Source organism: Dipodomys ordii, unplaced genomic scaffold (assembly GCF_000151885.1).
Source record: "Dipodomys ordii isolate 6190 unplaced genomic scaffold, Dord_2.0 Scaffold4, whole genome shotgun sequence".
Taxonomy (NCBI): domain Eukaryota; kingdom Metazoa; phylum Chordata; class Mammalia; order Rodentia; family Heteromyidae; genus Dipodomys; species Dipodomys ordii.
The window spans coordinates 27,288,377-27,300,698 of record NW_012267220.1 but is presented as its reverse complement, the minus strand read 5'-3'; the positions used below and the strand labels follow the sequence as shown (position 1 = coordinate 27,300,698).

At 43.4% G+C, this 12,322-nt stretch overlaps 1 protein-coding gene across 1 annotated transcript in view; it reads right to left on the bottom strand.

Moving 5' to 3' along the window:
* Positions 1 to 2,662, bottom strand: part of Nrg1 (neuregulin 1) — a 209,888-nt gene extending 207,226 nt beyond the window's left edge. The window contains exon 1 of the mRNA XM_013026478.1: positions 2,511 to 2,662. Within this exon, the coding sequence (XP_012881932.1) occupies positions 2,511 to 2,610 (100 nt within the window). The 5' untranslated portion in view covers positions 2,611 to 2,662. The remainder of the gene's footprint in view (positions 1 to 2,510) is intronic.
* Between the last annotated feature and the right edge of the window lie 9,660 nt (positions 2,663 to 12,322).

Sequence of the window (12,322 nt, the reverse complement as noted above, 5' to 3'; positions counted from 1 at the left end):
TGCACAGCTTCGGTGGCTAGCTTAAGGGAGGGGCAAAATGTGGGACTGAAGGTCAATAGCACAGGAGCAATTCAAGAACTAGTTGTCCTCTTACTGATTTGGGCTATTACAGCAAGTGTGATCAGACACTGAGAATACCTAAGACCTACAGACTGGAAAAATAAAAAACAATCAAGAAGGAAAAAAGTGTACTTTCCCCACAAGATATTGAGTCTATCAGTTATTTATTACTCTGGAATAAGGAAAAACACACTGGCACTTACCATCATAAGGAAAGTAACAAAGAAAGAAATGTCCATTCCAAACCAGGCATATTTAACACCATGTGCTTCCCTATAAAGCAGACCTCAAGTTGGCCATCCTTTTCTGATCAAATGAAGAACATATTCTTAATTAATTTAGCAAATGTGAAGGGCTCGGGAAGGGGTAAAAAGTCCCTCCTCCAAAGAAGATTCTTGCATGGTGAGAGAGAGAGGAATAAACATACCAAATACTAGCCTAGAGATAATTTGACAAGTTCATCAAATTTCCTGGGAAGATAGGTGAAAGACGCTCATTTAAAGGGAATGATAGCTGTGGAAAGGAACTTAGAACCAGAGCCCCAAAGGAAGAATCAGCACCACCAAGGAAGCGCTACAATTCAATGTCTAGAGAGAACATGAAGTCGTTACAAGACAGCTACCTGTACCTACCTGATAGGTATGTATACTCGGCAGGATGCAGAGAGGCCTAATCTTTCACCCATGACACCAGGGAATCACTATCTTGTAGAAAAGACCTGCTTAATGATATTGTTGCTACTTTAAACCCTTGCAAAGAGGCAAAACTACATCTGAAAGGAATGGGGTCTCGGTCCTCTGTCCTTCTTTCACTCACTATACCAAGCATTGCCTCAAGAACTGCATGCAGTTCTTGAGGCAATGGATGGACAGGCAGAAAGTCACTAGCAACAGCGATAAGGAACTCAAAAGTTAAGTCTTTATAACTTGCCAGCTTTAGCTTAGGTCTAGATCTCTTCACTGTGATGATCTTAGGACAGTAAAGAGTAATTATTTAGATAGGTTGCTAATCTGACTCCACATTTCATAATCTTTTGAATAAAATGCTCCATGATCCCCAAAATACAAGGTAAGAATAAAGAAATTGTCTTTCTGTCCTCTTGAGGGCTAATGAGTTGTCATTAGGGTCAGTCTGATGAGCAGTATCTTCTTTTGGAAGCTTGCAAGCAAGCCGAACAATTACTCTCTGTTCCATTTCTGTTTTCCTGTAAATCCTGCTTAAGGTCTCTGCCAATAACCCAGGTTCTGAAATGCTATCAGTGGTTCCAATAAGAATACCAAACAAATGTGGTTTGTTTTCTTCCTGCAAGGAACAAATACACTTGCTTATCGTGTTTGGGCACAGCTTTACCAAGTCCCATTGGATTAATTCCTCAGAGGTGTTTCACAAATGTGAGTTGGGAGTGGGGTCTAAGGGAATTAAGCATCTGATAAACTTAACCATTGGGAACTGCAGAGTAGCGGCGGGGGGCGGGGGTAGTGGTCCCACTTTGAAACGTCTACTTCACTGGATCACTAATAAGCACGTTTGATTCGAGAAGGTTCCCCTCATCTAAAGCATTATTTGTTCTTAGGGAATATCTCAGGTCCTCTGGACTGCGTTCTGATAAAGAAATAGTTTCCAGAAAGCCTGAACTGCCATTTCATTGTATGTCTATCCCATAAGCAACAGGGTTCAAAGAGTCAAGCAAAGGGCTGCTTTCCAGTGCCTTCAGGGAAAATAAACTAACCGGATTTGGGTAGAGGAGGTCCTGAAAAAGAAAACCGTCACTCCAAAAGTCTGTACGACTTCGCCTGAGCAGACCCGATCATCGGAACCCGGCTACATTTTATCTGCTTCGCTACCCTTTAGGAATCCCCGTCTGCTTCTCGGACTTTTCCAGATCCGAGAACCGACTGCCTGGGGGTGCGCACGGACGCACAACGCCGCGAATCCGCAACGTCTTTCCCTAGGCCCCCGACCCCGAAGGCCCCATGCCCATGCCGCGCGCCGCTTTCTCCACGGGGCTCTTCTCAGCCAGGCTCAGGCCAAAGGGACCGGGATCTCGGTGCCCGCGGCGCGTCCCCGCTTCTCTCGCTAGAGGGCAGCCGGGGCCCGCGAAAAAGCCCTCCGGCTCCGGGGCCCGCGCGCACCAGGCTGGGCTCGGCACCCTGGATCCTACTCCTGAGCTGGGTTCTGCCGCTGAGACGCCTCTAAAAGGGGGTGCTAGGGAGGGCCGCGGACCCCTAGGAGGGTGCACCCCTGGAGCTGTTGTTCTCGCTCTACGCGCGGGGCGCCGGTGCACAGGTGAAGGGGGAAAATTCTACCGGAGTAGCCCTCCGGGCTCCGCGGACACCTGGTTACAGGCGGGACCGGCGCCGGGAGCCCGGGGCGCGGGCGCACGGAAGGTGGCCAGGCGAAGGCACCCGGGCCAGAAGGAGCGTGGGGCTCGGGCCACGCTGCGCCCTTACCTGGACTCGGGTTGCCTTGGGCGGGCTCGAGCTTCTTGCCGGAGCCTCGGTCCTTCTTCTTGCCTTTCCCCTTCCCTCTGCCTTCTTTGCGCTCGGACATGTCGCTGGCGACGCGGGCGCTCGGCGCGGACGGTGCCTGGCGACGGCGACGCGCGGCAAGTTTGGTCCGAGCGCTCGGGGTCGGCGTTGGGGAAAGTTTGTGTTGGGCGGAGAGTAGAGCGCTCGCGGGGCGCGAGGGGGCGGCGCCCGGCGGCCGCGGGGAGCAGTGCGCGCGCGGCGTGCGGTCCCGGCCACCGGGAACGGGCGGTCGCCCTCGCTCTCGGAGCAGTACTCGTCGTCCCGGGTCCCGCCGCTGCTGGCTCCGGCCGTCACTTCTTGTCCGGGCAAGGCTCGCAGTCCGAGGAGCGGGAGGCGATCACTGTCCGGTCCGCACTCGCATCGCTCAGGGGGGCCGCCGCTGAGTTGCGTTCCGCTCCGCGCTGCTCCTGGCACTCGGCACGAGTCCGGACTTCCAACAAGTTTTGGGGAACTCCTCTCCGGCTCTTTTTCAATTGCCCCACCGACACCCACCTCCCCGCCCGCCCGCAGGTTGCAAGCTGGCGCCTCCTTCTCACCCTCCCCTGGCCTCGCCCCCTCCCGCTTCCCCACCACACCCCCACCCCGAGGCGCGGACACGCCACCGGGAGGAGCCTGGGCCCGGCGATCGCAGCGCAGCCCCTTTCCTCCCCGCGCCCCGCCAGGCAGGGGGCGGGGGCGCCGCGCGACTGCCGGGAACCCCCGACAGGGGTCGCTGGAAGCCGCGCGCCACCGAACGGAGCGGCCCGAAAGGCTCGGGGAAGGAAGGGACCCCGGGCGCTCTCGCTCCTCCTCTCTCGCTACTCTGTCCTCGCCTGCGCCGGGATCGCCCGCAGGGAGCGTCCGACCCCCCTGAAGGTGGAGAGGGGTGTTGCTTCCGACAAAAGTTTGCAACTCAAGACACCTGACCCCCAAAGGAAGGTACCGGGAGCTCTGGAGCTCCGGAGCTCGGGGGTCCGGGTGGCAAACTTTCTTTTTTTCCCAGAAGGGTTCGACTTTCTTTGCTTTCGCACAGTGAAGAGACATCTTCCCCTTTACCTTTGCCTGAAGGGCCACGTTGTAAGTAAACACTGGGTGGAAGGGAGGTTAAGGTGAGAATGGTTCTGGGCACCCTGGAAGGGCCGGTGGACGCCGGTGAGTAGATCCGCGCCCTGAGATTGGCTGATCTGCTTTCATGTGGGTATTCGCGAGCCTGAGTCCCGATTTTCTTCGAAACTGGCCTCCTCTGCGGGGCCTCTGTTGTATCTCCCTCTACAGCTTTTTAGTTTTCTAGGGAAGTGAGAGCCACAGTTCACGACGGACAACAACTAACTTTCCTGAAATCACCAATCACGAATCAGATCTACAGAGTGGGAGAGGTGGATGAAGATGAGAGTCCAGGAGAGCCCTGGTTAATACCAGTTTCCTTGGGTTTAGACTTTCTCAGAAGCACACGCAAACCCTACCCCTTCCCCTATCCCACCCTTGGCTCTACAAAGCAATGAAATCAGGAATGCTAGGCAAAGGCCAAAGACATCCATCTGCAACCCATGGAATGATCCAGAATGGTCTGCATGTACAGACAAAGCAAGCAAACAACAACAAACCTACTCTCATCATTACCCCACAGCTGTTACCAACTTAGATTGCTCATTTACAGCGACGTATTCTCACGTGGTCGACAGAAACGAAACATATTCGACGTAGACTACTACTCCACTTTCCAAGTGACTCATTCCTGCCTCTCCATATTTCTAGGATTAATACTAACTGAGCCATTGCCTGCCTACAGCCTCCTCTGTACTCTCTAATTGCCACAATCTAAATAAAGTTTAAAAAAGAAAATCTTAGTGCTTCCTTGATGTGTAGGTGAAAAGGGAGGGGTGCAAAAGTATTCATTTGAAAACTGGCTAAGAGTAATTTGGTCTACTTTAATTTGCATTGAAATAAGGACTAAACTGCTAAGTGGGTTAAATTGTTAAAAGATAGCATAGAAAGTTCGGTGCTGGTGGCTCAGGCCTGTAATTCTAGCTACTCCGGAGGTTGAGATCATAGAACAGCAGTTCAAAGCTAACTCCAGAAAGGAAAGTCCGTGGACTCTAATCTCTAATTTACCAACAACATCAAAAAAAAAAAATCCAGAAACGGAGCTGTGACTCAAGTAGCAGAACAACAGCTTTACAACAGCTCCCCAGACCCCCTGAGTTCAAGCCCTAGTACTGGCACCAACAACAAAAAAAAAGGTATTATCTTTGTGTTAAAAATAAGTTTCCAACCAACATTGAATATAAGATTCTCTGTGTGGTAGAAACAGAAGAACCAGACAAAAGACGAAGAATGTGTGTACATGGGACTGTAATAGTTCACAGCATAGATTGTAAGCTAGATTCTGAAGGTTGGATGAAGTACTTCAACCTTCTCAGGAAGGATCTCTACTCCACAACAAGGGATGGAAAATTCAGAAATCAGAGGTCCTTTCAAGAAAGAATCTTTATCTCAAATGTAAGACAGTGCTAAGAGTGTAGTGTGCACCAAGCCATGTGTTAGCCAATATTATTTTAAACATAAAGTAAAATGTATATTTTGAAAGGTGAATATAAATTAGCATTTAATAATTACTTTTCCTACTTTTGATGTAATAGAGATGGGGGAAAGGAGGACAGAAATTGCAAAGCTAAGGGTTGCAGGAACTTTCTTCAGAAGAAGACCATGCAGCACAGGTAAGGCTGCTTCCAGTTTCTAGAACCACAGCTGAGTTGTCAAGAAACCATGGCAAACCTTAGTTTGCTTCCTTTTGTATTTCATGTTATCTTCTGAAGAGTTCTTTTATTACAATATTTACAACCAGCTGAAAAAGTAACCAAGTGTAAGTCAAAGTTAAAATATTCTTGAGATTCATCAAAAGTTTGCATTTGTCTTTCAGTCTGTTTCTTTGGTCAAAAATGGCCCACGAATTTTATTTTTTAGCATTAAAAAATCATAGAATGGACTAGAATAAAGGAGAGACAAAGGGAGGATAGCTTTCTCTTTAAAAATTATAAAATGGGAATGAAGGAAGGGGAAACATTGTCCAAAAAGATTGTACTCATTACCTGACTTATAAAATAGTAACCCCTCTGGACAATACCTTAATAATAACCTCAACTGTATAATTTGGGAGTGATAATATGTAGTTGTGATTAAAATCTATCAATTTGTTGTGTATTGTTGAGCTCTTAGAGAGCAACTATCATATATAATATCTCAGCTCCCACATTACATGCAAACCTATCAACATATGTCAACTGAAAAAAAATAAAGAATTCTGAGTAAGCACCTTGAGAAATAAAGAAAGGCAAAACATAGATCTTGCATAAAATGACAGCTTAAAAGAAGTGCAATCATGTACCACTACGCTTTTCTTTGTCTGGGCTTAACTTTGAGAAGTACTCAGATTCTACAAAGCTGGTTGAATTTACTCTTCCAGTAATTCCTTTTTGGGAACTACTCCAAGAAAAATTTAAAAATGGGCAAGAATGGGGAAAAAAAAGACTAACATGAAGATATATTACATTTTCTGAAATATTCTATGCATTATTGACAGTAATGGAAATTTAATTTAGAATCCTGCAAATACTTTTAACTTCTTAAAATAAAGCAACTTCAGAGAATTTAAAGAATTACATTTTTAAAACTTTGTGACAAAGTTGACGTTAATGAACATACATGAATAGAAAAAAGAAATCTCACCATCATCGACTTCACAACTGTAAGGTTCATTCACTCAACAAGCACTTACTCAACAAATGTTTAAGGGAAAGCTAACATGTGTCCCTATTTTCATGAAGCTAAAATACCACAAGAAAGTCACTTAATAAAACAAAATTAATTATCCAATGAAAAGATTTTGATAATTTTTTGGAAGTCTGAAACTCACAAAATTTGGGGGATTTTATTTACTTACTTATTTGTTTGTTTACTTATTATTCAGTGCCAATACTGGAGCCAGCTTTTTTCGTGGCTAATTGGAGATAAGCCCAGGAAAAAAAAAATCTCCTTAGGAAAGGAAAGGAGATGAACAGACTCTGAAGGGCATGCTTGCTCTGTTATGTGAAGTTTGACTCTTGGAATTGCCATGCGTGTTGAGTGTGTTAGTGTTTCTATCTATATGCCCTGAAAAAAAAAGAGAGAGACAATGTTCTTTTTGTCACATATAGCAAATACTTCATAGTATTAAAAGTTGAAATTCTATTTGACTTATTTTGTTTGTTTGGGCAAAAAATGGAGTTTTGAACTTGGGGCCTTGTGCCTACTAGAAAAGTGCTCTGTAATCATTTAAGCTATTCCTTCAACCCAAGGGCATGATTTTATAACAAAATAATGAATTAAGTTCCCAAAGAAAATGTGGTAGAAAGTGGTAGAGCACTAGCCTTGAGCTGAAGAGCTCAGGGACAGTGCCCAAGCCCAGAGTTCAAGCCCCACAACTGACCAAAAAAAAAAAAAAAAGGCTCATCAGGCTTTGATTGTGCCAACCAGGTAGGAGCCTAGTGGGTCCAACCCAGAAAAATCATAGAATTTGTATGTTTTTCTACTTGTATGACATAAGAAATTACTACATACTGATGAGAACTACTGTGATTTTTACCTATTTTTATAATCCATGTGAAGATCAATCATAACTAGTATCTTGGATTAAACACAGAAAATATAGCTAAATATGAGCCCTTATGTCTTGTCCCTGCCCTTCCCTTCTTTTCCCTTTCCTTCCTCTTGCTTACCCTCTCTCCTCTCCTCTCCTCTCCTGTCCTCTTCTCTCTTGTCTTCTGCCTTGATTTCCTCTTTCTGTCTTCTCTTTCTTCCTGTTGCTCCCTTCTTAACTCCCTCCCTTCTTTTTAGAAATCAAGCCTAGGTTACAAGCTTTTTTTGTTGTAAGATAGACAGACAGACAGACAGACAGACAGACAGACAGACAGATAGATAGATAGATAGATAGATAGATAGATAGATAGATAGATAGATAGATAGATAGATAGATAGTTATCAGTGATATCTGAAAATAATTTATATTAGGAGCACCATCCTACCCAATTTTGTAGTCATCCTTCCTTATTTCACACTAACTTACCTTTATACTCCCAATTCCCTGGCGACATGCCTTTACTTCAATTGCATAGGATTCAAATTTCTCAGATTTACATACAAATGCACATTTTTGTACACAAACATAGGCATACATAGGTATTCACCTGTGAATGCATCCATTTGTGTGTATATGTGTATATGTGTGTATGTGTATTTCTCCAGTTATCTTTTCTGTAGGAAATGCTTCCATGTGGGCAGATAAAGGCCATACATCCTTGTATCTACTGCTTTCATATTACTTTTCCTTAGAATTCCTGTCTACCCATCTTTACACCTGGTGAACACTAAACAGTTTTTGATAGAATAAATTTAAGTAGAATGGAATGAATATTAAAAAGCCTAGTTTTCTGGTAAGACCATTTTTTGACTCATCAATTGGAACTCTTCACTCCGGCAATCATTTTGACCCCAATCTCCTTTTACCTCTCATCTCCAGGTACCACCCACACCCTTGCCTTTGTCTTTTCTTTGCTTTGGCTCTAACAGGACCACTGTAGTTTTCTACAGGTGGTTAACCAATTTTGCCAGTACCACTTACTGAAGAGGCTGTCTTTCTTCCATTCTATTTTTTTTAGCTCCCTTGTCAAAGATTAGATGGCTATAGGTCTGTGGGTTCATTTCTGGGTTTTCAATTCTATTCCATTGGTCTTTTCTTGTGCCAGCACCAAGCTGTTTTGATGTGTAGTAGAGTTTGAAATTTTTTGCTATTCGGGGTCTTTTATTGTTCCATATGAATTTTGGGATTGCCTCTTCTATTTCCTTGAAGAATGAGGTTGGAATATTGATAGGCATCGCATTGAATTTGTAGATAGCCTTGGGAAGTATTGCCATTTTCACGATGTTGATCCTTCCAATCCAGGAGCATGGGAGGTTTTTCCACTTTCTAAGTTCTTTTTTTTTTGGAAGAGGGGTCCGGTTGTGGGGCCTGAACTCTGGGCCTGGGCGCTGTCCCTCAGCTCTTCAGCTCAAGGCTAGCGCTCTACCACTTGAGCAACAGCGCCACTTCCGGCTTTTTTTCTTTTTGCTTATGTGATGCTGAGGAATCGAACCCAGGGCCTCAGGCATGCAAGGCAAGCTCTCTACCACTGAGCCACCTCCCCAGCCCCCACTTTCTAAGTTTTGTTTTGATTTCCTTTTTCAGGTTTTTAAAGTTTTGAATAACATCAACCCATTTGTTAGGAAATGAAAAGACTTGGAGAAAAGTATATGAAGTGAAGTAAGCTGGGCCCAAAGAAACATAGGTCTCATGGTTTCCCTTATTTGCAATAACTAGTATATGTATTTGTCTGGGACAAGCAGAAAAGCTCAGATAAGATGATGTTAAGCGAATGAACCCCAAGATAGGGACACAAGTGGTTTTTTTCTTCCTTGCTATTGTTTCTAATGTATTTATCAGGTAACATGTGATTTTTTTTTTGTTGCTTTGTATGTCCCTCCCCCCATGGGACCTGTTTTCATTTGGTATAATTTGGGGAGGGGAAGGAAAAAACAAAATGTTTAAATAGGGATACAGGTGGACCCATTGCAACCATGAGATGTACAAGACGTTATGTCAAAAAACAAACTTTAGGCGTGGGATGGGGTGGGGGGTGGATAGTTGAGGAGGTGGGAGGGAAGGGATGGTAGAGAAAAACAAAGGAGGAGGCAACAATGCCGGATAAGAAATGTACTCATTACCTTGCTCACGTCACTGTAACCCCTCTGTACAGTATTTTCACAATAAAAAATTTATTAAAAAAAAAAAAAGAAAGTGGGAGCAGACTTTTTGAAATGCAAATCAAATCCAGTCACTGCTTCCCAGAACTGGAGCCAGAGCCCGGCAGCCCTGGGCTGTCCCACCTTCAGCCTGTTCGCCTAGGCTTTGTGCACCCCAACTTTCTTGTTAAGCACCCCCATTAACTTCCCATTTATCCTAGTCTCGGTGCTTTTTCACTGGCGGGTTGTTCCTCGTGTTAGTTAGTTCCACTTATTGTTCAGATCCCATTAAAGTTCATTTACTTGGGAAAGCTTTCTGTTGACTTTCAAAACTGTTTCAGCTGGTCCTAATCTTCCATCACCCATTTTGCATCTCCTTGATGACATTTCTCCCAGTTATTATTCTGTTTGCGGTACTAAAGCTTGAACTCGGGACCCCACACTTGATAGCCATGCATGCTACCACTGGATTCATGCCCGTAGATCATATGCTGTTTCTTTTAATTTCAAATAATATTTGGTGCTAACCTTGCCTGAGCTGACCCTACAAGGTCCTCTTGAGTAGCTGGGATTGATTACAGGCAGAGACCACCATACCGAGCCCCATTATGTAATTGTTTCTGTCATTTTTTTTAAATAATAGTTTGTTCACACTAGGTATGAATTTCTTTGAGGACAAAGACTGATTATTTCATGTTCAGTCTTACAGAGCGAGTACTGAATCTGTCTCACCCAAACCAACCCATAAATTTGGGCAATTAGTACATAAATGAAGATCAACAGATTTAGTTTCTAATGTGTTTAAGACACTAATATGTATATTTATGTTTGTTCACATTTTTAATTTTTTGCATTGCTTTCAAAAACAGTATTTTAATCCTATCATTTCATTTTTGAAAAGATGACAGAAACAGCATCTTTTCCGGAAAAAAAATCTTTTCTTACCTACTGCTCCTGTTTTTAAAATGATAACAATTATCATAACTCCCATGACACACTGAGAGAAACCTCTGTTAAAACCTTTCCAAATTATAAAAGATCCTGACTAGTCAAGCTAAATCTCTCAATACTTTCTCTGGGAGGTAAAGCAGTAACTTTCACGAAATGATAAAGAGCCAACAATATATTTCCTCTAAATTGCCTTTGCAGATTTCACTTGTTGATTGCATTTATTGATTTCATTGCTCTCTTGGATTCTTCAGACATATCAGAGTAACCCATAAAACAGCTGACTTTTAACAAGGCCAATATGGATTCATAGAGAAAATTCTGCAAACACAACATTGTTGGCAGGGTTTAAAAAAACACCTTCTTATTCTAGGCATGATATAAAGTTCTTGTCTTCACAGCCCAATGATGAGTCTCAAATTATCCCTAGTAACCATCTTGGAACTATCATAGAGATTAATTTAATTCCTCTGTTATTTTGCTTTCTTTCCATAGTCTACATTCATGTCACAAATACAAAATAGTTTCTCTGTATGTACTTGGGGTTCCGATTCTATGTGCATTGATTGTACAGCAAGAGAGAGAGAGAGAGAGATCAATGCCGGGCACTGCTGGTCTCACTTCTGTAATCTTAGCTTAGCTATGCAGGAGACTGAGATCTGAGGGTGGTGGTTGGAAGCCAGCCTGGGCAGGAAAGTCCATGTCTTCAATTAACCACAAAAACCTGGAAGTGGTAGAGCACTAGCCTTGAGCAACAAAGCTAAGGGACAGTGCTCAGACCCAGAGTGATTAGCACACACACAAACACACACACACACACACACACTCTCTCTCTCTCTCTTACACACACACACGTACACAGACGGAGACAGGCAGACAGACAGACAGATCAGCTTTGATGGCTTTTAAGAGACAAACCACAAGATCCCCTCCAAGGATGACATCTTCTTTCAAAGACACTCTTCATGACTGTGAAAAGATTCACCTCTATTAAGTGTATAACAATGCTGAAATACAAGTTAAATACCATGAACAATGAATTAGTACATCAAATATTTGAACAGTGAGTCATTTAGCAGCTAAACTCTTTTTGGTATATGTTCCATAAGAGACACCTGGTAGGAAGTATTTCCAAAGCAGATTATAGTATGTAAGAAATTGCTTCATAATATAAATAGAGTGGCTGAGCTGCATGGGGTGAATGCTGACCCAGGATATTCTGTGCCTGCCCCAGATAGGTAATAATGGCACAGATACTTTTTATCTCCCACATAATTTCTTCTAACTTCTTTACTAAATCTTTATGAAAACTATTCTCTCTCCCCCCGACCCCGTCTCTCTTCTTTTCCAGTTCCTCCTCCTAGTAAAGCACAATACTTCATATATTTGACTTGACCAGGGAGTTTTAGTTTCAAGTGAGAGCCAAGAACCAAGGTCCCCATGGAATCTTACAGTCATCTCCACCCCTGGATTCAGGCCTAGAAGGCAGCATATTCTGTAACAGGCCAACTTTCAACAAATTATGTGGTAGGGAATTCTTGTGTTTGTGTTTGTGTGTATTGAGAATATATATATATATATACACATATATACACATACATACATACATATACATCTATATATGTCTTTTGATCCCCATTTATTTGGGGAAAGAATTTCACAAGTATTTGTAACTCGAGAAGGTGAGCTATCTTTTCAAGATGGTTTAGCAGGACAATTAGCTAACTTGATGGGAACCAAATGAACACCCCCCCCCCGCAAATAACTGGTAACCAACCATGCAGAAGACTGCATGCTTATGGAAAATGTTGTCTTTTCTGCTTAGTCTTAAAGATTGAGTTTCTTCCAAGTGTTTCCCATAGGTACAAGGTGAAAACCACCTAATTTAAATAGCATAGGGAAGGCCAAGGCTATTTCTCTGTACATAGAATGCTTTGGGGTAAAGAGAAAATGTTGGAGGGTAGTTCTGAGCTCTAGGTATTCAAATGACTTTC